The sequence below is a fragment of the Acinonyx jubatus genome, chromosome A1, assembly GCF_027475565.1.
Source record: "Acinonyx jubatus isolate Ajub_Pintada_27869175 chromosome A1, VMU_Ajub_asm_v1.0, whole genome shotgun sequence".
Classification (NCBI taxonomy): Eukaryota; Metazoa; Chordata; class Mammalia; order Carnivora; family Felidae; genus Acinonyx; species Acinonyx jubatus.
Genome location: NC_069380.1, coordinates 1,078,622 through 1,104,567, shown reverse-complemented (window position 1 = coordinate 1,104,567; position 25,946 = coordinate 1,078,622). Strand labels below are relative to the sequence as shown.

The 25,946-nt window shown below is 35.1% G+C and overlaps 1 protein-coding gene across 4 annotated transcripts in view; it reads right to left on the bottom strand.

Annotated features, from left to right (window-relative positions):
- Window positions 1-25,946, bottom strand: part of ZMYM2 (zinc finger MYM-type containing 2) — a 101,050-nt gene that overhangs the window by 13,184 nt on the left and 61,920 nt on the right. For 3 of the 4 annotated variants that reach the window (XM_027064491.2, XM_053204356.1, XM_027064492.2), the window contains 11 exons: window positions 25,447-25,597; window positions 22,729-22,901; window positions 15,885-16,050; window positions 15,276-15,310; window positions 8,621-8,750; window positions 7,816-7,931; window positions 6,901-7,072; window positions 5,517-5,642; window positions 4,142-4,236; window positions 2,726-2,894; window positions 2,323-2,474 (listed from right to left, as the gene is read on the bottom strand). In XM_027064491.2, coding sequence (XP_026920292.1) covers window positions 2,323-2,474; window positions 2,726-2,894; window positions 4,142-4,236; window positions 5,517-5,642; window positions 6,901-7,072; window positions 7,816-7,931; window positions 8,621-8,750; window positions 15,276-15,310; window positions 15,885-16,050; window positions 22,729-22,901; window positions 25,447-25,597 — 1,485 coding nt within the window. The other variant, XM_027064493.2, reaches the window with a different exon arrangement.

Genomic DNA, 25,946 nt, shown 5'->3' with positions numbered 1-25,946 from the left:
CTACACTTTTACAAATGATTGATCTGAACAACTGAACTACTTCCAAGATGATGATATAAATGTTCTTTTTAAAAAAAGATTGTTCCACCATCTTAAATACATACACACAATAAAAAGCAGCAGAAAAACTGGACAATACAGGTCTATTGTGTACTAGCTGTTGACAATTATCCAGGTTAATGAGTGCCTACAATAGGGCCTGCATGGTGTAAAGACACAAAGAGTAAAACCCAAATCCTATTTGCTCTGAAGAAGAGTCTTTATTATGTAACGGGTAACTTATTTTGAAACCAGACAGTTGAGATGGTTTTGCCTGCTATTCCTACTCTTTTTTACTCCTAGGTATGATGAAAATGGGGGGTGGGGGAACACACACAGGTCTATAAACCTTGAACCAGAACCACTGAGGCCAGATATGTTTTGGAATTCATAACTTTTTTGGATTTTACAGAGGAAATTCAGGGCATGTACATATTTACATAATATTCCTAAAGTGATCTAGGAAAGTACCCTTTATTCCTTTAGAAACATTAACTATTCTATAGTGAATTATGTAGTTAATATTCTGTAGATGATCAAACAGAAAGTACACTAAATAGACAAAAACTTCACAACTCTTCAACTCAGGTTTTACTACCAAATGAGTGTTTCTGAAAAACTAAAGAGTAAAATCTCTAGTTTTCAGGGATTTTGAGATCTGGAATGGTGGATGACCTACTGTCACCATCTAAATATGAGGCTAAGGTACGTATAAATCTATCAAAGAAGAATAAGGAAAAGTAAAACCTACTATGTATTTTTTAGGTCGCTACTGCAAAATATATGATGGCCCTTGAACATGCAATAATTTACAGCCATGTGCTACCTTCCCACTACCACTTATGTAATCTTGGGCAAATTTCTACCCTGAAGAGAACACAACTTAAAATACAAATTAAGACAGTTCTAGTTTTCTGAATAATTTCAGTGACTACATCAGTTGGCAACATAACATTAAATTCTCGGGCTATAAACAAAACTCTACGTAAAAAGAGCTCCTTCTATCATTTATCACAGCTAAAAAATACATAGGATGTTAAGCTAAGATACTTTCTGACCTCTGGGCTCAAACCTGAACAATTTGTTCAGAATTACAAGCCAACACCTAAAGTTGGTATTTATGTCTATTACGGAAAGTAGACTCAATCAAGGTTCACAGATATGTGGCTTATTTAAACCCCTAAAGAATGATCTTCTTTTATAAGATGATTCCAAAAAAATAAAGAGTAATTTACCTATATAACAAATTAGAAACATCAAGAGTATACAATTGAAACAGATCCACTATCTGCAAAGGAACACATTTTTCTGTTTACATGTATACCAGCATGGATCTATATATACATATATAGGATCACACCTCAGGATGTTAATTCATTTATTTGCAATTTTAAGGAAGAAATGAAGCCATCCTGATTATCATATATATGGCAACAAATATACAGCTTTGCTAACTGTAACAAAAGATAGATGCAGGAGTTTCAAGTGACTTGTCCCTAACACCATTTTTCTATTTTTTTTTTTTAATTTTAATGTTTATTTTTGAGAGCGAGAGAGAGAGAGAGAGAGCACACGCGCGCGAGAGAGAAGGAGTGGGGGAGGGGCAGAGATAGAGGGAGACAGAATCTGAAGCAGGCCCCAAGCTCTGAGCCGTCAGCACAGAGCCTGATGCGGGGATCGAACCCACAAACCGTGAGATCATGACCTGAGCTGAAGTTCAACGCTTAACCAACTGAGCCACCCAGGTGCCCCAAACATGAATTCTTTTCGGTTTTGGTACGACAGTTTTCAAGAATTTGAGGATTTTGAGCAACAGATCTCATTATGAAACACCTATATACAAAGTAACTAAGAAAATCCTTTAGAATATCCTAGTATTATATATTCAAATAGATTAATTCTTTTTTCTTTCTTGGCAAGCCAAGAAATCATTATGTTCCATAAATCCACCCTTAATATTCTTGAAACGTAACATTTTTCTCTTCCAAAACTACCACAACGACCTTTTTTATTTTTCTTCTAAGGTTTATTTATTTTTGAGAGAGAGAGAGAGAGACAGAGTGCAAGCAGGGGAGAGGCACAGAGAGGGAGACACAGAATTCAAAGCAGGCTCCAGGTTCTGAGCTGTCAGCACAAAGCCCAACACAGGACTCAAACCCATAAACTGCAAGAACATGACCTGAGCTGAATTCGGATGCTTAACCAACTGAGCCACCTGGCACCCCTACCACAACAACCTTTCTTATTAACATTATATCCAAAAATAGCCATCAAATTACTAACCTCCTGTATTCCAAGGCAAAGATAATAGATGCTGTCAGGTGCATAACTCTCTCCATTTGGCCGTCGGATCTCATTCACAAAATGAGCTAACCCATAGTTAAGCTCAGCCGTGGTGTGAGAGAGCAGATCCTCTTTCAACTTTACTGATTTAGCTAAAAAGAAGTAAAACATTAGTAATTATTATTATTTATTCTTAAGATTAAGAAACTTTCTCTTTTTTAAGATTAAGAAACTTTCTGAAATTGATTTAGACTATATTAGAATTTAAAAGTAAAATGAAAGCTACATTTAAATGTACTTAAAATATTTTAAGCTACATTTATGTTTTTTTAAGTAAAGGTAGTTAATAACAAAAATCTTGATTTGAAATAGGGTGTAGAGGAAACAAAATCAGAGCACTTACGAGATTTTAGCTCATCTAATACAAGAAGATCTTCATCAAGTTGCCTAGTTTTGACCCAGTGTTTCCATGCGTTTACACCATACGTATATTTGAAAGGAAAGCTGCATTCTGAATTGTCAGAACTATCATCATGAGACTGGTATCCTGATACAGCCTTTCTCTTGGCTCCCTAATAGTAAAATACCATTGTAAAATCTTTTTTTTAAAAAAATACCTACATTATTTCACGACTTTATGTAAGCCATCCCTCAACAAATGAAAATTAAAAGAGAAATAACATCTATTTATATGCTTAGAATTGACTGGTATTCTGAAATCTGAGAATAGCTACCTATAACATTACTTGAAATATATCTCCAGAAATGCCATATTTCTACATAATCCACTTTGTATATCAAAATCATAATAACTCCTGCTGTGAGAGTCACTGGTAAGAAAATTAAGACATAAATAATAAATAATCTGAAAAGGGTTCTAAATCTTAAGGTAAGAGAGAAATTGAACTTTTCAATTTCAATTTCACTCAGCTCCTTTGACTTCCATGATGGCATTATTTACTATATAAAAGTTTTAAATTTTGATGTAGTATACCTAATTCACCTATTTTTTCCTTTTGTTCCTTGTACTTTCGGTATCCTGTCAAAGAACTATGCCTAACCCAAGGCAGTGACGATTTAGGCCTGTTTTCTTTTAAGAGTTTTATATTTTAGTTCTTACATTTAGGTCTATAACCCATTTTGAGTTAATTTTTGTGTGTGGTGTCAAATAGGAGTCCAACTTCATTCTACTGCAGGTACTCACTCCTTTTTCAGTTTTTTTCTTTCTTTGTGGGAAAAATTGTGCAAGTCATCCTTTTTGTTTCTTTTGATCTTGCTTTATGTTGAAAATCAGAAATAAGTAAAGTTGTTGATAAAGTATTTTTTTAAATCACATCTGTTAACAACATTAAGATTTGGTCTGCCTAAACAATTAAACTGTCCAGCATGTCCTTCTATGTACTAGCTTGCGTAAAAAAGACCAGATATTACACACTGTAACTTAACCTCACAGATTAGTCTCATCAGAAATAACAGTGGAAAAAACAGATCCCTAGAAAATAGTCTCAATTCTTGGCAAAGAATGGAGTTTACTTTTTGAGCAACTATGTCAACCTTTTGTCAGGATACAATTAAAAAGAAAAATTAAATGGCAAAAATACTTGCTCTTCTATGAAGTTACAAATATGAGACATTTTTATTACTTGGAAAATTATTACTTTCACATTAACTCTTGAAGTCTTTTTACATCTAAGGGAAAAAAGTCTTCCCATATTCTCAGCACAACTGTGGGTCACTCACTGTATCCTTGCTCTATAACTAAAGAGGTTATCACTACAAAGAGATAGTGGCTGAATGCAAGAATACTATTAATTTATACCTTTTTTTTAGATCGAGGTCTAGGCTGTTCCTCATATTCTTCTCCAAAAACAGGTGGTAATAAAAATTCATTTTCCATATCAAGTTCCTCAGCAGCTAACAATCAAATCAGAAGAACTTTTATTTCCAAATATAACAGCACAGGCTTATGTTACATAAATACAGCCAGCAACAAAGAACTAATCACAGAATATAAACAAACACCTATATGCAGGGGGTAACCTGTGCTACAGCAGAGGGTGAATAGAGAATTGTCTTGAGTTCTGATAAACCCTATTCAGACTCATAAAACACATGTATACTGAATACCAATATGACATTTTCATGAAAATGTGTAATATCAGAAAAATATTACAACCTGAAATTCAATTCTAAGATCTAAATGGTCTCAGTACAGGGGCACCTGGGTGGGTGAGTCGGTTAAGTGTCCAAGTCTTGGTTTTGGCTCAGGTCGTGATCTCACGATTCACGGGACTGAGCCCCTATGGGACTCTGAGCTGACAGTGTGGAGCCTACTTGGGATTCTCTCCCTTTCTCTCTGCCCCTCCCCTGCTATGTTCTCTCTCTCTCAAAATAAATAAACATTTAAAAAAATTAAAAAGTAACAAATGATCTCAGTACAAATCTGTTTCAACATACCAAATCTTTCTCAAAATAAAATGCTTTGCATTCTTTTTTTTTTTTTAATGCTTATTTATTTTGAGAGAAAGAGAACTCTCCACTGCCAGGGAAGAAGTCCAAGTTGGACACTTAACCAACTGAGCCACCCAGGTGCCCCAAAATGCTTTACATTCTATTTAGTGTGCTTATTAGCCATCAATAGATTATTTAAATTTTTTTAAAAACAAACAATCATTTTTTTAAAAAAGAGGTGCCTGGGTGGCTCAGATGGTTAAGCATCCAACTTCAGCTCAGGTCATGATCTCACAGTTCGTGAGTTCAAGCCCCACGTCAGGCTCTGTGCTGACAGCCCAGAGCCTGGAGCCTGTTTCGAATTCTGTGTCTCCCTCTCTTTTGGTCCCTCCCATGCTTGTGCTCTGTCTCTGTCTCAAAAATAAATAAACGTTTAAAAAAAAAAAGAAAAGAAACAGTCACTTCTTTAACTTTTCTCTATTTTCAAAGTAATCTTACTTTGCGAAAGATTTTTTTTTTGGGCTCTAAGAAATTTTCTTTAAGTCCTATGCCTCATCTCAGAAGTTAACTGTTGAGTTTTGTTTGGTAAAAAAAAACCAGACAAAACCAAATATAAACAGTAAAGGCAATAACATGAACATTAAATGGTTAATGATCATAACCACAATTATGACTCCATAACTAAATTCCATAACCAAAGTTCACATTGAAAGAATAAAACAGCATAATAGCATTTTGAGTACCTCTAGGGAAATCTATTTCGATATCCAAATCTGGTTCATATGGTACATCAGGCATACTGGACTGTGTCTCCGGGTCAGAGTTCTTCAAGAGATCTGAACCAATTATGTCTGTTTCAATAATTACACCTGTAATCAATTCATGACATAATTACAAATCAAAACACCTATATTTAGTCTGTATTTAATCTGGCAAACAGTACTTATATTTAGTCTGGAAACATATATGAACAATATATAAACAAGAATAAACACATGTATTAATAGTCATAAAAGGAAAAGTTATATAGCCATCTTGAAATGTAAAATACTATACAACTGTTACATGATCATGAGTACACGGAAACTTTTAATCCTTTAAGTTTCTGACTGCCCCTCTTCAAAAGTTAATGATAGTAAAGCAATTCCAGTATGTATGATATTTCTAAAAGCAATCTCTTGTCAAAAATAAACTAATGAGGGTGGATCACTGCAATTTTCAGCACTCTTTACGAACTGTGTCCTAGGTTATCCATATCATTCAATTACAACAGCTTTCTAATGTTCTGATCAGTTGCTTTCAAACATTTTTGTATTGTAAGCCACAGTAAGATATGCATTTTATCCATTTTGGTGATAGCAGACAGAAAGACACACACACACACACACACACACACACACACACACAAGAAACAAAGGTTTCACAAAACAATACCCTTTCTATGAGATTAACAGTGACATTTTTCCCATTTCACTTCCTTAAAAAACAAAACCACTGTAACCAAGTCTTTCACAAACAAGGTCACATTATGAAATAGAGAGAATTTATAGTGTTTCTATTGTACACTAGGGTAAAGTGAATTAGGCAGCTTATGGTTGAAACAGGACTCTACGTGTTACCAGAGGAGTAAGGGTAGGAATAAATATTCTAAGAGAATCAGCCATGGCATACTCATCATATATACCATTTGGCAAGCACTGCCCTAACAGAAGTTGGGATAAACCCTTGTTTAGATAATGCAAGTTACTAAGTACAGCCCACAAACAAATTGGGGATAAGCATTACAATATAAGAGTTTGGATCATTATTAAAGCCGACTACAAGTTGTTTTTGTGTCTGAGGTAGTCCACTAAAACAGGAAAAATTCTGAGTTAGTTAATTTTAGAAGTCAAATCCTATTATAATTAAAACATGGACCATTCAAATTCCTGCTTGAAACTGGGCTTGACAGAAGAGAGCTTGTGGCTAGAGTATGGGTCTCTTCAAATACATCTTTGCTGCAATGCCTCCCCCATTCCCGTATCAAGTTGAAACTTAAGGATATGCTCTGGAACATACTTTAACAATTACAACCCTCTGAAAACCAAGAATACACTTATTCACAAAGTGAAATACAGAGCAGCTCACTGTTGATGTTGGCAGCTTCTGTCTTCCCCTCGTCCTCAGTCATCATATCTGTCATTGTAAGCAGCTCTGCATCAAGAGGATCTGAGGAAACTTTGCTTTTTAGCTCCTCAACTGCCGCAGGGATCTTCTCACTGTTGTCCAAGGAGGCAGGCAGAAAAACAGGAACCGGCACCTAGTTAACCAAAGTATTTACTGTTAAGTTTACTCCATGTTAAAACATGATTTTCCGGGGGCACCTGGTTGGCACAGATGGTGGAGCATGCAACTCTTGATCTCAGGGTCATGAGTTTGTGTACCATGCTGGGTGCAGAGATCACTTAAAAATAAAATCTTTTCTTAAAAAAAAAAAAGATAATTTTCCAAATTAAAAATTATTCTAACACAGGATGGATAAAAGCTTTGGGGGAGAAAACACATATCAAAACTAAGATATCAACTATAACAGAGTAAGCCCAGAATATAAGCCAGCTACTTTCTGAAATAAACATTAAAGAAAAATAAGTGAGGTACTTCTGCCCCGCCCCGCAGAGGACTGGGACAGCCAAGCTGTGGAATAGTGTCTTAAGTACCGCAAGTGTTTTAGGACAAAATAATGTAATTATAATATATACAAAATTCTCTTCCGTGTTTCAGTTTTAAACCTGACAACTTTACAAATGTTTTTCTCTACAATGAACTCGAATATAAAACATCATGTGCATAAAGCAGATGCAGACACTTGCTAAACTTCACCTTTAAGGATCTACTCGATTAAACACAATCAAACACTGACAGTCAACCAAACCTAAGTTAACTGGTGAAGCTGAAGACTCAACCCTCTGTTCTACTAGCTGAGATAGTAATTACAACAACACTGTTCTCCCACTTAATGCCTGATAAACCTCATAATGAAAAAGAACTTAAAGCCCGACTTACAGGAACAGGAACTGTAGTAGGAACAGGAATATTCTGACTGTACATGTGCATAGGTACTGGGATATACACAGGCACAGGGATAGGCACTGGAACATATTCTGTCTTCCAATTATCATCTAAAAATACAAAATGTGTTTAAAGAGCACTTATATATCATTACTCAGTGTTAAAATAATTTGGTAACAAAGAAATATTTAAGTGCCTCTGTTCCCATTTAAAAGAAATTCTCAGTTTTCACAAAATTAGGTGATGTAAAAACAACAAAACTAAATATAGCAGCTGTATTAACCTAAAGAGAATAAAAATAGAATTTAGGTCTTTTTTTTTCTTAATACAAAGAAAATATCCCTTAAAAATGTTACATAGTTCCAGATAGCCTAGATTCCCCTCATAACCCCTGCAAAAATATGTATCTAATCAATTAAGATACATTTAAATCTCATAAAAACACATATTTGAATTATTTCATCCCATTCTGACAAGGAAATAGAATTGTTAACATTACAGGTCCCTCTTAAAGAGGTGATCTCTGAGGCAACACTTTAACTTTAGTGAATTTTAGCCCCAAGGAAATTTTTAATATAGCTTTTCACCTGTGACATAATTTTTATTCTAGACCTTTAACACAGCTTTTCATTAATGATTTTAAATATTATGCTGTATTCTCAAGGCAATATCTAAAATTGGATAAGCAAAATCAACAGGGAATGACAAAGTGACCAAGCAGACACATTCCGTAGCCTATTATCTGAGACAAGCATGAATTTCAGTGAGTGAGGTGTTAAGTCAAATTTTCCTAAGTTACCTGTCTGACAAGATTTGGTCTGCATGTGAGGTTTACAGTAAGTAGCTTTCGTCATTGTTAAAGGTTTGCAGAGAACGGCTTTGTTCTTCATCTCTTTGTTAGGTGTTGGAGAAGGGGGTGGAGCTGAACCCTACAGAGAAGCAAAGGGAAACATTTTATTTTTGCCTCTAATTTTCTTACTTCCTGGTGTTAATGAATATCTAGGTCATGTGGAGGGAACACACAAAAGTATAAGAGTATAACCAAATTATGTTATTATTACTATGTTTACCATAGTCAGGATCAGTATGAATCTGTCCTAACTACAGACAAAGCAGTAGTAATCATTCATTCTACAGAACTTTGTGACCTTCAATGGATACCACCAGCACATTTTTAAAAAAACCATAAAAAGACAATTGCCACTTTTAAATAAAAAGGAAAAAAAAAAGCAAGGTTGTTAACCTGAATTTTGCAAATAATTAGGCTTTTTAAAATTTATTTGAGAAAGAAAAAAGTTCTTAGTTATTATGGCCATCTGATACATACTAGTTCCCTGTACTGGATATATAGTTTGTATATTTATATACTAAATTTTAAAAGTTAAAAAAAAAAACGATGAAAAGGATTACCAAAAATATTATCAAGCTTCCAACTATATATTCTTATATCCCAACAATTACAATTTCAGAAACTTATTCTAGATAATAGTCTCAGATGTTTTCACCATGTTAACTGTAGCATTATTTACAATTGAAAACACTTCCCCCTTCCCCGCCCACATACACACACATAAAATCTAAAATAAGCTAATGATCTGTCCATAAGGGACAAAACATAAGGTACTCTCCATACCACCTATTGATCTAGGAAAAAAGGTACAGAATATCTGAGGTACTTAAGTTCTAGACGGTAACCATGAACACTACTGAACCATTACTCCAAAAGGAAATAGAAGGTTAGGTTCCTGCAAGCCTCAAGCCTCTGGTCACATCAATGCATAACCTTGTTTCTGCTGAAAACACCCTTGATTTCATATATATTTCTTACAAATAATTATATGTAGATTCTTTATAACACATTATGATTATGGCATTTTGCGTACTGTACTAGGATTACGGACGCACTCAGGTGTGTGTGCGCGTGCACGCGCGCACACACGCACACACACACACAGTACACAGATACAATACACACATACCATACAGTACTCCTACTCCGTCCTGTTAACACACACTATATATTGTACACTAATGCAAATAAAGTCCTAGGAAAAAAGCCAAAGATTAAACATTTAAAGTTTTATAAAAACATTAACGTCTTACTCTTAGTGGACCTGCAGGATGTACAATGGGGCAGTGCACTGTGTGGTTAAACCTCTCAACCTTTGGCGTGCCCATAAAAACCAAGGGAAAGGTTGTTGACAATTATTCTGCAGAAGAGGAAGAAGTCGATGAGGGTGACATGGTGACATCTGGCAGTTCTACCTCAAGAGTTTGGTTCTTGCAACTTGTGGACAATATCAGCAACTTTCCCTCCCAAACTGGCTTCAAAGAATTAAGTCAGCCTTGTCTGCTTAACTTCTCACCTCAAATCTTTTAAGCGTCTTGAAGTAAGGGGCAAACACAGTGGTGTTAAATTTGAGGCTTTGTTCAAGTACAGAGTCACATTCTTCCATGTGTGTCACTGACAATTTTTCCCAAGGCAGAATTCCACTCCAGTATTTTGGCCACTGTTAGAAGAGCAATTCTTGGGAGTCTTAGGCTGCCTTGCATCACTGAATCTGATGCCTTTTTTGGTCATCTTGTCCAGGTCTTCTTCGGTGGCTCTACTGCCTTCTCTACCAAAATTTCCTCCACATCTTCTTCCTGCATGGCCCCAAAGCCTTCTTCACTTACTTGGTGCAACACACATTATGTTTTTAACACTGTTCTTTTTATTTTCTGTAACACCTTCAAAGCCTCTGAAACTTTTCAACGCAGTCTGGTCAAACATTTCCCCAACAATTATTCACAGTAGCCTGCTCGATGCTGTCCTAAGCTGTGCCAAAACAATCACATTGCGTATGGTGACTGACTTCCAGTAATCTATCAGGGTGGTTTCCTTGTTGGTGTTGAGAGCCTCAAAAGCTTTCTCATGAAGTAGGCCTTGAAAGCTTTAAGTGTGCCCTGATCGAGGGGGTGGATGGGAGACACAGTGTTTGGGGGCATAAAAGGAACTACACTGAGATAGGCATTTTTGAGTTCTTCAAGGCAATGGATATTATCCAGGAATAAAACCTCAAAGGCAAGGTTTTCATTCTGAAAACCATGTTCAACCTCTAGGAGGAAGCAGTTGGGAGAACCAATCCCAGAATATTTTAGATAACCATTCATGCATTCTGTCCTACCTCCAATGGGCTGGCACACAGTTCAGTGTTTCCCTGTAAGCGCTCATGGATTTGGGGCTCTATGCACCACGAAGGATTTACACATAAAACCACTCTTGGCACTGGCACACTCTAGCAAGGTTGTATGGTCTCTAAATGACTTAAAGGTCAGGGGCTCTGGACACCACTTGTATTATATGGGTTCATTTGCCACTGACCTTGTGAAAGCAAGCCAGTCTCATCAGTGTGGAAAACCTGCTTGTCTGGATATCCCTTCTTCCTGTGTTATCACTTAGCTGGTATTCTTCCACAGCATCCTGGTTCTGATCTGCAGAACCCACCTTGCCTGCAAGTTTAACATTTTTCACACCATTTTTCCTTAAAATGCGTGAGCCAGCCAGCAGGAGGCAAGGAGCGTTTAACATTGCCCTGATCCTGGGAAACGTGCTGTAAGCTCAAAGTCTCACCACAATGCTATTTCATTGTTTTTTGGTTTTCTTTTTAATTAGTCCTAAGTCCATGAATCCATAAATAGAGTCACTATTCCTTCTTTTCCACAGCTTCACCATGCACTATAGGTTTTATTTTAGCACTTGGAGTTGCCTCATCTACAGACTGGTGAATTTCTTATTCCTTTTTTCTGGGTATACCATATTGTTGATTCACGAACATTAAACTCACTGTAAACTGAATGAAGCTCACCTAACACACCTTATTTCCTCTGTAAGGCAAAAAGCAGCCTTCTTGTGCTTAGGAACACTAGCCAGCACTTTAATACTATGTTTAGGGGATCTTTTATGAAGCAAAATCACCAATAAAAAGGACAAAATATGATAAAGGTGGTACACTAATTAGACTATGAAAAGGAGACCTGTTTACAGGATGAGCTGACAAGAAGGGAAAGCTCTGCCTTGTTCCACACCTCAGTAGGAAGATGCACTTCAGGAAATTCACATTTTTTTACCACTCTGCACATGTCTGCACATGTCTTTGAAAAGTGTCATGGGCATTGATTTAGGGGTTACAAATAAATTTTAGAGAAGAGGCAAATTTGCAAATATGAATGATGATCAATTGTACTTAAAACATTATCACTGTTTAATAAATTTATCTGTGCATATTTTAAGATGTGGAAAGATATAAATTTTTAAAAACTAATACATATGGCCACAGGGCTGGTACTAGTATGAGCTTATTCTAGATTCATCAGGATTTCAAACCACATAATTAATCAGCTAAGAAAAAGAGCTGTGAACAAACAAGAACCTAGGGAATTTATTTCTAACACTACTGCTGTGTTAACATCAGGCAACTGACTCAATCTCATGTCTCAATTTCCTCAACTGTAAAATGGAAAGAATAATTTAACATAGAGTTATTGTGTATCTATTATATACTAAGACTAGATAAGTTCGGTCCAAACTGCAAAATACTCTAGAATCCCCACATAAGAATAAGGGGTCCAAAATCATGTATGTCCTAGATTACTCAATGTTTTACTTCCTGTCATTCTAGAAACATTACACCATGTCAATTAAACTATGTCACCTGGGGCACCTGGGTGGCTCAGTCAGCTAAGGGTCTGACTCCTGATTTTGACCAGGTCATGATCTCACAGTCTCGTGAGTTCGAGCCTTACGTTGGGCTCTGTGCTGACTCTGCGGAGCCTGCTTGGGATTCTCTCTCTCTCTCTCTCTCTCTCTCTCTCTCTCTCTGCCCCTTCCCAGCTGATGCTCTCTCTCTCAACATAAATAAATAAAAACTCAAAAAAATAAATACTGAAGGAGGACCCAAAACAATGAAAATTATAATGACAAAAGCTACCAATTGTTGAGTATTTGCTTCATGCCAAGGACTATGTGCTACAATGTTTGTATCCTCCTAAAATTCGTATGTTGAAATCTAATACCCAATGTGATGGCATGTGAAGGTGTGGTCATTAGGTGGTGATTATGTCATGAAAGCAGAGCCCTCATGAATGGATTAATGCCCTCATAAAAGAAATTCTGGGGTGCCTGGGGGCTCAGTCTGTTAAGCATCCGACTCCTGATTTTGGCACAGGTCATGATCTCATGGTTCGTGAGATCAAGCCCTGCCTTGGGCTCCGCACTGAGAATGTGGAGCCTGCTTGGGATTCTCTCTCTCCCTTTCAAAATAAATAAACTTAAAAAAACCCAAAAAATCCTAGAGATTCCTCACCCCTTTCCACCATATGAAGACACGGTGAAAAGATAGCTGTTCATAAACCTGGAAGCGAGCCTTCACCAGACACTAGCAACTTGATTTTAGACTTCCCAGCCTTCAGAGCTGTGAGAACTTCTGTTGTTTGTAAGTCATCTCATCTAGGGCATTGTGTTACAACAGCTCAAATGGGCTAAGACATTATGTAAAGCACCAAATTTACATAACTCATGAAATGGGTTATTTAATTCTTGTAACATTACAAGAAGTAAGTCACTTAATCACTCCCACTTTACAGATGAGAAAACTAAGGCTCGGAAATTAACAACCTGGTAACAATGACAGAGCTAAAAATTCTGAAGTCAGGACTCAAGTAAATTCATCTAACAACAAAGCCCATGTTCTTAACTACCATACATACCGCCTTTATGAGGTCTGGAACATAGCAGCTACCATGAGTTTAATACTTACTATGTGATAACCCTGAAGCAGGCACTATCTTCATCCCCATTTTACAAATAAGGAAATTCACAGAGAACTTCTGTGAAGGGACTTGCCCAAAATTATACAGCTAGGCTCTCACCCTTTGAAGTTCATGGTTGAGGAATTAAGATTCCAAAAGCTTACAAGGAAAAAATGGGAGAGGGCTTTAGTAAGACAAAAGGTAATAGCTGCGGCGGCACACTGACTTACTCTCCCCTAGACCATCCTGTCTGTCATAATAATGTGGCTCAAGTGCTCTGAGAGGAAAAAAGTAGTTAATACTGTGCTGGTAGAAGGGGTGCCTTAAAGCCTTTGAAACAAGGCTAGAAACTGCCTTATGGCTGTACAAAGTTAACAAAATAGGGAGTGGCCATCCTTATATTCCTCATTTCGGATAAAAGTGCCTGGTATTGAAATCAGAGGATTCAGCCGAAGTCTTCAAAGTATTTATGAATTATCTGATTTTAAATATAATCTTCCACAAGGCAGAGGGGATGACGTATAGGCGAGGAAAGCAAAGGAGAAAGCACTCGTACTTTCTAGGATTCTAACTATTAACATCACAAGCAAAAACTGAATGGAATAATGTAAAATCACCAATTTTTCATCAATGTCAGTGATCCTAAATTGTGGTTACATATTAAAATCACCTCAAGAACATTCTAAAAATGCAGAATTTCTGAGTTGGAGCGTAGGCATTGGAAAGTTCTGAAAACTCCTCAGGTGATTCTAATGTGTAGCCAGAGCTAAGAACCACTGATTTATTCTTTCTTACCAAGATAAAAACTAGCTCAGAGGGTTAATATAATGCCAATAAATGACTCCTATAGAGGTTCCCTTGGGTAAGCATACCAGAAATACCTGCATTCCACACTGGTGATTATTGTTACTCAGCATACAAAAGGGTATCTCAATGTGCTTCAAAGTATAGCAAAACTTTGCTTCCTCTCTTTATTCATTACTCAAATGGCCGCCACTTTCAAACTACAAAAGTCTTAAAATGCTAACATAAAGCAGAATTTGATGTATTACACCAAAAGGCTAAAGAAAAAAGAAAAAAAGTCCACAGGACATGTTCTGAAAGTTATTTCTCATATTTAAAAACTCACAAGTTCTGGGCCCCAACATGTATCTTCAGATACCTATTGGAGAAATATATGCTCAAAGCCATTAAAAATCTGGCCCAGCCCATCTTTTTACCCTCATTTCCCTTGAGTTCACCACAGGTCCCCCTTAAGTTTGGCCCTAATGAATAGTTATGCAGGCCCTTAGCACATTTCTCCTACTTTTCATCCCTTTCTACCTGGCAACCTTCTACTAAGTTGTTGAGAAGTTTTTTCACAGCCACCAGGAACAGACACAATCATTCAGTCAATCATTTCAAACATACTATTGCTACTGCCTTAAAGATTATAGGCACTTCAACTTCAATACCATTTATATGTCTATCTCCTCCAATGTGGGTAGAAGCCATAAGTAATTCAAAGTATCTGTGTTAATGCTGGGTACTTCAGCTGAATACTTCAACTGTCCCAACAGGGGAAAGTAAAATTATTTTATTATTATGATCAGATTAAATTGGACTCTTTATTTATACCCACATTAAAAAATCAACACTTAGTACTTTACTTAAATAATACTTACTGTCATTTTGGTTCGGGACGTCTGACAACCCTGATCTAAAAACAAACAAATTAAAAATAAGACAAGTAACACTTTCTGCACAATGTTCTAAATCTGTATTTCTCATTAAATGTTACTGATTTTTAAAAAGAGCTAATGAAGAAAATATTTTAAGCTATTTTAAGTAAAGAATATCAAATGTGAGAGCTGCGACACAAAGCTAAATAAGTGGAATTAACCCTTTTCCCATTTTGTCCTCTCAAAAAGTATTCGCTGCTTTGAGGTCAATACTATGTTCTTATGTTTAACTCTTCAATAAGTCACAACTTGTAAAGAGTTTTTATTGTTCCTCCGAACCGAGTTTCAGCATATACGATGTGCTAAAAAAAGGTTTTCATTCAGAATTGCATTGCTTTTAACTAGCACTAAAGTTTTAAAAGAGGATAAAATAAAAAGCAATAAATCTACAGAAATATCACGTGGGGCACTTCCACCCAGAAAAACTATGAAATCTCCTAGTAAACTATGTCAAAAATCAACTATTCATTATCATTACTTTGAATTCAGATCAGTTAGAAACTAAACACTGCTGTACAGGTTTTTCAAGTTACCACCTAAATTATTACATACCATAATGTAAGTTTTCAGGTCCTTTCTGAGTTGTCATGTTGGGCTCATTTTGCTGACAGTAGAAACGTAGTAAGCAGTGTTGATCACAGAAATGTTTCATCTCCCCACGCCACTGCACTCTCTCTTTAAGAGTTCCTTGAGATTTACAACAGTCACACCTTGCAGCCTTAATTAAAAAAAAAAACAGGAAGGTATCAGACATTTCAAATTAGAAAATTTTTAAAGTCAGATATATATTTTAAAAGATTCCTAAAAGTTTATCAGTAATTCTGCCAAATGTGATAAAACAATTTCTGATAAAAAATGGTATGAATCATAAACATACAATAAAATCCACAATAAAAGTGAAAAAACTGTAGCAATTTACCTAATTATCAAAATCCTTTCTATACTTACCAGAAGTTAAAGACCAGCATTACAAAGATAGGATAACCTAAAAAAGTGAACATTGGTAGACCAAATAGGTACAGTATATTTTAATATTTTAAAATAATTTTGAGGACTCTAATGACATACTGCAGAAGTTTTCTACAATCATTACACTGAAAATCTCTGAGTAATAAACAGACTTCCTGCGTTCAACTGATAGCTCATGAAAAATCAATTTAAAGAAGTTGTGTAAGACCAGAAAAACTCTGAAACAAGCTCTTATGAGAAAATCATGCGTGTTAAGTTGAAGTGTATTCAACAGTTTAATAAATTTAAAGAGCTTTATTAAATACACTGATTTAACTATTAACAAGAACTTCAAGTTCATGTTTCAAATACTCAAAATATTTAATTGATTGAAAAATAATTACACTTTAAGACAACAAATTTGACCTACCTCTAGGAACACAATTCACCCTCAACTAGTCTAACAACTTCACAGGCAAAAAAAAAAAAAAAAAGAAAAAAGAAAGAGAAAAAAAAACCCCACAAAACAAAAATAAAATCCATACATAAAAAGTTAAACCTTATGATGGTGAATCCATAATAGACAGATTTTTATTTTTTAGTGATCCCCTAAATTTTGCCCATTTTCTCTAATTCTTAACAACTTGATCAATGAGTGGACCAAAGGATATGAATGGTTAATTTCAAATAATTTCAGTTAATTTCATAATTAAGTATTTGATCTAGTTAAAGTAGAAATAAATTACAATATTTCTTAAATCACCCTTTGGTTTAACAACTTAGAAGTTTTGATAAAGCAATACATATTACGTTCATAATAATCACGTGGTTTTTCCTCGTTACTCTACGTAATCTATGGTTCTATACTGTGGGTTTTGAAATCTCTCATTTTATGTTTCAATCGGAGTTCTATGAATAAATACTGTATCAAAATTCCTAGTCAGGAATATTACAAATGATTTTGTTGATAAACAGGTCTTATATAACAAACATACCCCAAGGTTAGAACACAGGCTCTTTTTTTTCTCCAGGTCAGGTATTTCTCCTGCTGAATAAATGTTAAATGAATGAAGATTTGTAGTATAAATTATGACTATTAAGTGATGCCAATATCACATCTCTTGTCCAAAAAACTGTGACCTCAAATTTTATATTGCTGGTAAGACTATGTGGTAACTTCAGTATAATTAGCACTTACTATCACCCAGGTCATATTTCACTCAATAAAGAAAAAGGTCCCTGGTCACCACCCAAAAGCTGTTCTTTAAAATAACCTCTGAAGTATTAAAAGCTTCAGTGTTTGGTTCCCTTTTCACATTTTACACTAAAAGACAAAGCTCAAAGGAAGAAATCAAAAGCTTAACCTTCTAACCATTGAGTCTAAACAGTGTAAGAACATAGCATAAGTGAAGTTGTTGCCTGACTACCTCATTCGAGAACCTGAAAAATAAAAGCCCCGCATGTCGTATCTACTCCCTGGAATCCTCAACACAATGCTGGAAACTAAAGTCCAAACAGATCAAGTGACTTGTGTAAGGTCAAACATTAAATCCTGTCAGGATTTAAGGCAGACAATCCAAATCAAACAAGTTACAAAGACAATGGAAAGACAAAATGAATTAATGTGAGTTAACCAGAGAATACAAATCCTAACAGAAGTAAAATGCTGCAAGAAGGTTCTCCATGTAATATCTAAAACCCAAATCAATCTGTGTAAAACTTACTCAAATCACTACCTATACTATGCTAACTCTTAAAATACTTCCATTTCCACAGTAATTTAGAAGGTCAAGGACATAAAGCCCAGCACATTATATTCAAAGAATCTGAACAATGAAATCACTTCATGATTACTATAGACATTTGGATTTTGTGCTTGAAGCTCCTTTCTTCCAGAAAGATTCAAAACAATTTGAATTTGTTTGAATTAATTTGATTTCTCTGTATCTGAAGAGGAGCAAAATTAATGCCAATGTGCAAATGGAAACAAAACATGTATACACATTTTCAGATGGAAGGATAATACCAGTACTCAATCCTAATCCCAAATTTAATGCCATAATCTAAGTTTTAAAAGTTGTAAACCTTTTTTCCATTTGGTTTTTTTCTTTTACAACCACTCATGCAAATTCTGGATGCAAGTGTTTGGAATTGAGCTTCAAATACAACGACTAATTGGGAAACATGGTTAAAAATGACCATCATTCCTTTACCAAAACCACTTCTTCCCAACGACAGAAGAGAACTCTTAGAAAAGCTGAACATTTCTATGCAAAAGAACTGAAGTATGACTTAATTGCTGGTTTAAAAAAACACCACTTCATCATCTACTTAGTGGTTTCCCTGTCACTGTGGAAAATCAGGGATTGTCTGTTATAAGGGGTGGGGGGGGGGGGGGGAGTGGGTAACAGTCAACAGTTCAAACAACCTAAATACGCAGGTGCTAAATTCTTAATTCAAAATTCTTAATCCAACATCTCAGCTAATACAGGAATTTCTCCTTCAGTAACTGACAAAGGGTTATTCATTCAGCCTGTACTGATGCAGTCCCTATTATTTGGCCATTTCAAATTCTCATTTTTGGGTGATATATACATCTTTGTAACTTTCGTATCTACTTGTTTCCTATTTTATCAATCAGATCTAATAAAGTGCTAGGAATTCTTCAGTTATCCAAAAAGCGTATCTAAAGTAAGAATATTAGATATTCCCTTTCTAAAATTATTTCAAAAACAAATAATCTTTTAAAATCAGTACTTAACAGCAATTTTTTTTTTACAAAAGACAAAATTTTTAAAGCCCAATCTTTTTTACTGAGTTCCTTTTATGACTCAGATTTACTAAAACATAAGTATTAATTTGATCAAAACCCATAAATCATACTTTTATACTATTAGAGGGTATTCACATTAAAGCCTTTAATACCCCTACCATTTACTACTGGTTTGGACAACAAGTCAAACCCTGTGTTAAAACACTGTAATTTGAAGTAATAACATTTAAATCAAGATTATTAGTTCTACTAAGTACTGTGAAGTATTCTGAAGAAACAGTAGGTCTTTTAAATTAACTTTACATTAAACATATCACACTCCATTATAATACTAACTCCTTTCTCTCCCCAAATTTTCAACTTATAGAGATCGAAGAACTATCTTCCCACCTGGTTTCACAATATGCCTGGAAACATTTATTTTGAGGAAAAGTAAAATCTACTTCCTTCTAAAGAATTATCTGGGAGAAGAAAAAAATGTTTGTTAATTTTATTCTCAACATCTTTTGGTTGCATGTGTTCCAATTTAGAAGAGAAGAGTATTTAATAAGCCTCTATTTAAATCCAAATGTAAACCATTATAATGCCAAAAACAGATCATTCAAAACGTCTTGTCCAGTAAAACAAACATAAGCCAAAAATGTTAAGGCATAAGAATTATAAATATTTAATTTAAATAAATAAAAACATAAAGTTACTTGTACTCTAGATAGTCTCTCCAGCTGAAGCACAAAGCTAAGAGAAGGTGGAAACTGCAATGTATGTGCTCCTCTGGTTAGGTAGCAATGCTCATGACTAAAGGTGAAGTTAAACTGGGTTGGCTAGCCGTTGCTTTCAAAGTTTCCTTGATGCCACACTTTTTAAAAAATGATTTTTCTAATAAAAGCTGGATGGACTGTATCAAGGGTCTCATGTTTTAAAGAACTAAAAATGTAAAACTTTTGAGTTCTTAAATTTCAAAAGTGGAAGAGGAAAGAAGGTCAAAATAATCAAAATTTGGTGGGGACTCAACTTACTACGTCTTTGAGAGGATGACAGGATGCTAGCAGTGAACAGAAGAGACTCATGGGAGGTGTAAGAAAATACAACGTGACTCAAGTAGAAAGCACACAGAACAAACGTATTCCCTGATTACAGTGTTGGCTGCCTTCACAGAGAAGCCTATGATGAATGAGGGGGGCAACTCTTCATCTCAAAGCTGGTATTCCTACTGATTACACAGAAAAATCGTCATTACTTGCTTTAAAAATCCCTACCACATGACAAAAATGTTCTTACCTTTATTCCTCAGATTAGTACAGTATATAATAATGTTATAGTGCATATTGTACAAACATTTGTTGGGCTTAAAATAAGACAAATAATAAATATGTGTTTAAGGTATAGAATACTGACATTAAACCAACAGATAATAACAACTGGTTATTAAACTAACATGTTCTTATATGTTCTGAAATGCACTGCCTCACCAAAATTTCCTCATTAAACAGTGCATAAATAAAAACATTAGATACAATTATCCTTTAAAATAAATAGCAAAATGGAACAAATGGCAACATCTAGAATAATGTGGTCATTTGCCAAAGAACACTTCTTTGCTTTCCCAAAAAAAGGGGGGGGGGGGAGAACCCACCAAAAGATTTCTCTATTTTAATATAAAAGGAAAACAAGAATTCATTCAAAGAAAGAAGCCAAACAGAGAAATACTGTCAGTGTCCTTTGAACAAAAAACAAAATCCTCCAAAAAAAAAATTTTTTTTTAATAACAGGTTTGGATTCACAATTAAGCAGAAATTTATACAGTGAAATAACAGAGAAATCATCATTATCACATGGTAACAACTTTGCCTCTCAAACTATAAAATAAATTATCAAAAAGGTAACGGTAAGAATAAAATGGAATTCTCCCATCTGTAGCCACTTTACTGTTTTGAGGTTACCCAAAACGAATTTTCAAAAATAAAACCTCCTAAACAGTGGACAGTGTTCATGTGTACTAAACTAAAATTGAGGTTTTAAAGGTACTAAAGTAACATTATGAGCGATTGTTCTCAAAATTGCCACTGTCTATAACAAAATAAGAGGCTGGTTTAGACTAAAAGAAATGCATGTTAGAGGGTGTTAGTATGTTTGTCCTGTATGTTTCTTTTTTTTTTTTTTAATGTTTAAAAAATGTTTGTTTATTTTTGAGAACGAGAGTGAGAGAGAGAGCGAGAGACCATAAGCAGGGGAGGGCAAAGAGAGAGGGACACACAGAATCCGAAGCAGAATCCAGGCTCTGAGCTGTCAGCACAGAGCCCGATGCAGGGCTCAAGCTCACGAACCCAGAGATCATGACCTAAGCTGAAGTCGGACACTCAACTTACTGAGCCACCTTTGCGCCCCTGTCCTGTGTGTTTCTAAAATTTGAACCTTAACTGTAAGACTTAAATTAGTCAGAAGCAACAGTAAAATAATGAAGTGCACCAAAACTCTTAGCCTCCACAACTCTTACAACTTGGAAAGTATCTTCTTTTTATTTAAAAAATGTTACTTAATATGTTGAGCTGCAGACATTCAAGAACTACACCAAGAATTCTCCTAAATAGTATCATTTAACGATAATCACTTGCACTAAGTGAACTAAATAATATTCTATATGTTTCAGCCATTTTACTCTTTATTTCTTTTAGCAATATTTCAGTTTTGAAGTTATGATGATGTCTGTCTTCACATGCTTTAGAAGTGCAACTATAATGAAGTTTTAACATTGACATGGTTTTCCTTGTTACGGACATATGAACTAATAACATTTTCTTGGGTAATATCTGACTAAACAAAGCTCAAATATACACTCATTTTTCTTATATAGAAAAAAATACAGCGGACAACAAGTGACTTATCTTCACTCTTCTAGAAGTAGATTTTAATAAGACAGACAGACACACACACACACACACACACACACACACACACACACACTTATTCACAGTTTCAAATTAAATATTTTTGGTCTCTATTCATATAGTGTCTTTTCAATTTGACAATTTAAAAGGTAAAAAAGAACAAAGTGTTTCAAAACACATCATAAGTACCTAAAACAATTACCTGCTACTGTTCAACACTGATCATGTTCATCAAAAATACTTCTATTTGTGGGGTGCCTGGGCGGCTCAGTTGGTTAAGTGTCTGACTTCGGCTCAGCTCATGGTATCACGGTTTGTGAGTTCAAGCCCCACATCAGGCTGTCTGCTGACAGCACAGAGCCTGCTTCAGATCCTCTGTCCCCCACCTCTTTCTCTGCCCCTCCCCTGTGTTCTTTCTCAAAAATAAACAAACATTTAAAAAAAAAAAGTTTCTATTTGGTGAAATAAAGACCCAACAAATTTTAAAGAAATAATCTATTTTGTTTAAGCAATATAGTTTAAAATAAAAACAAAGATTGTTTTGCTGAAAACAAAGCTATATCCTAGTTTTGGGGAATAGCTAAGTTATAAAACAAGTAAAAATGCTATTCAAGTTATAAAGAAAAACTGAAATGATAAAAATTTTAATGAATTCCATAATCTGGGCTAAGCTTAATGTGTGCACATTTTTTAAATACATAAGCTACCATAAGTGTAATGATAATAACTGTAATGTCTTATCAAAGATTGGTTAAAGCAGCTGCTGTAATAAAAAATTTTAGTTACTTGCCTTGTAGTACCAATCCTGAAATTTCTTACAGCAGTCTTCACTACAGAAATCTCTCACGACACCATCAAGTTCTTTAGTTGCTCCCTTCTTACACAGCTGAGAGCAATAGTTGCAAGTAACACATCTCAGTCCTAAACGTCGTGCAAAATCTTGTTTATACAATAGTTTGCAGCCTGAAAAACACAAGGTTTTCATATTCAAACAAACAAACAAAAACACATTAAGAAAGTACTTAGAGGTCAACTAGTTCATTAGCTTTATAGAAGAGTCTATAAGTTTGCATATAAAGTCCTCTTTTCTCCTGACCAAAACTGAAATCTAGTATGATCAGCAACCTGTAAATATTGAAACAGAATATGGAATACTTTATTAGATCTCATGTGAATTCAAATAATTAATGTTCTAAGACTTTCAAATCTAGCAATGCCTCATAACTATTTTGTTTGCTCTATTTAAATAGAAGTATCATACAGCAAACACACCACAAATAGGCATTAGAGAAATGAAACAATGTAGACTGTTGAGAAGCACTGAGTAAACATAAAGATATACTCAGCTAAGTAGGCATTTTAGCCAAAATTTCTAGCCTTACCTTTCTGTCAACCTACAAGGACCTTCAGAAAAGGAAAAGTGGTATATAGACTTGTTTAGAGAAAACGTTGTTACTCTTATTAATAAGTATTTCCTTTGTCTATTATATGAATGCAGCAGTTTAAGTGTTTTCACGTATCAGCCTTAATCTCTATAATATCTCTGTTAAAGTTTTGGGGCGCCTGGATGGCTCAGTCAGTCAAGTGTCTGACTCTTAATTTCAGCTCAGGTCATGATCTCACGGTTCATGGGTCAAGCCCTGCATCAGGCTCTATTCTGGAAATGTAGAGCCTACTTGGGATTCTCCTCCCTCTCTCTCTCTGCCTTTCCCCCACTCATACTCTCTCTCTCTCTCTCTCTCTCTCTCTCAAAAATACACTTAAAAAAAAAAGAATTAAAAAAGTTTCCATACTTTTACTCATGCTGTGCCACCTAAGAATGCCCATGCACTCCTATCTACTGAAATCCTACCCATACTAATAAGGAGCTCAAATTACGCCTTCTCCACAAACTCTGTACTCTAACCTAGTTTTAAGTGATCCTTCTTATCTGTGAACTCAAACTGTTAATTGTTTTTCTATTACTTTATTTGGCAATTATTTATGTACTGTCCTATGACTTCTTTTCTGTTATCTTGAAATTTAAGTCTTTTTAATATTTTACCTTATTAAAGCTTTATCTTTCTAATTAGATTTTGATGGTAGTATCAGGTATTACATGTTTTGTTATTTCTGCCAAGTTCCAGCAGAGAACTAGGTGTAGTCAGAGAAAGCACAAAATAGATTACTGAACAGGAAAAAGACACGCATCCTTTTGAAACTTTTATTGCCTAAAGATAGAAGTCCCTCTAATTGAAAATTCTCTTTAATGTCAATTCTCTATCCGCTGCTATTGTCTATTCATTTTAGTAAAATCTACATTATCTAAAGGATACAAGATCACGTATGGGTATATTAGCCATCAACACCAGTATGTTCAGACTTAATGAATCACTAAAGATTGTCAATGCATACAAATTCAGGTATAATGAGCAAAATAAAGAATCAATCTTTTCAGTGAAACATTATGTCACTTTTCATCACAGCTGTGATCTTAACAGTAAACATGTTTACCTTTCTCATTCCAGGTGAAATGTACTCAATTAAACCTATAAAAACAGGAATGCCTTGTTTTATAAGCAATACCCTCTTTTATACATAATCTTATTATGTGAAATGTATAACATATTAGATGAAGACACTAACTGAATGGACAGATAATCTTCTGGGCTTTTGGTCATTCACTACTGCTGGCACTTAGAGGACTCTCCAACCTTTTTCTTGTCCCTAACAGTAGAAAACCATATAAAACATGGATCGGGGGGAGGAGTGGAATCTAACTAGGAAACACAGATGAGGACAGCAGATAGAACAGCTGCGAGAGTTCAGTGCCTAGGACCAAAGAAAGAATAGAAAGTGAAAGCCAGTGTAGAGCAAGAATGTGTCACTTGGGGGGGAAAGTAATAATAACCAAGAGCCCCAAATCCACAGTTACAATCCTGGTTCCTATCTCTGGACAATCAGAATCAAGAACAGGAGTTCATTTCTATAATCAGCTGCCTGGCACCAGAGCAGCAAAGGTGCAAATGAGAAGAAAAAGAATTCTTGAATATACAATAGTAAGAGCCAGTGTTTGCCTGTTTAAAACCTAAAAGTATTTTTCCACTGTAGTAATGCCACATATGATTTTCTTTCTGGTATACAGAAAATCTCTGTAGGCTAGGCAGTAAGCTGGGCAGGGAAACGAACCCAAAGGAAAATAATTCTATTCCACTTGGAAAATCAACTTTCAGATCACATTTTCTATGCTTAGATTTGACATATGATAATGTTTTTATTTTCAAGACTTCCTTTTAATGGAAAAAAGGTTATCAAATTTTTAGAGATAAAACACCTTGAGGCCCAGAGGTCTACAAATAAAAATAACAAAACAAGTCAGTAGAAAATCAAATTCAATTTTTTTGTTCAGCTACACTAAAATTACACAGCTACCCTGGACATATGTAGTTAATATATTTGAGAATATTTTGGCACAAAATTAACATTAAATATTAATAAAAGTTATGAACAACACTGTATATACACTTGCCTTCACTACAGAAAGGTCTCTTAACGCCAGAGAAATTTACTGTTTCATGAAGAGTCTTCTCCTCTTGACAGTATTCGCAATATGTAACTATGCAATGCAACTTCTTATAGTCATCTGAACAAGTTTTGCTGCAGAATTGATGCACTTTGTTCTAAATGCACAATGGGAACCTTGGTAAGTATATGACAACCACCTCAAGAACAAGTTTAAGAAATAAACAAGCCACTTTTACAGAAATAAACTTAAATCATTTACCTAGTTAATGTGATTGATAATCCCTGGGGATACATTTTCAATACGCCACAGACAGCTAATTTAACTAATTCACTGCTATATTTAGACATAATTCCACAAACTTCAATACCATTAACTACCCCAAAATTACTCAGTAAAATAGTAAAGGTACCACTAAAACAAGATGGCAGTCTGGTGTTGCTAAGGGAACTGGATTAATGGGTAGAAAACAATGAAAGATAAAACATGGGTAAACTAAGAAAAGA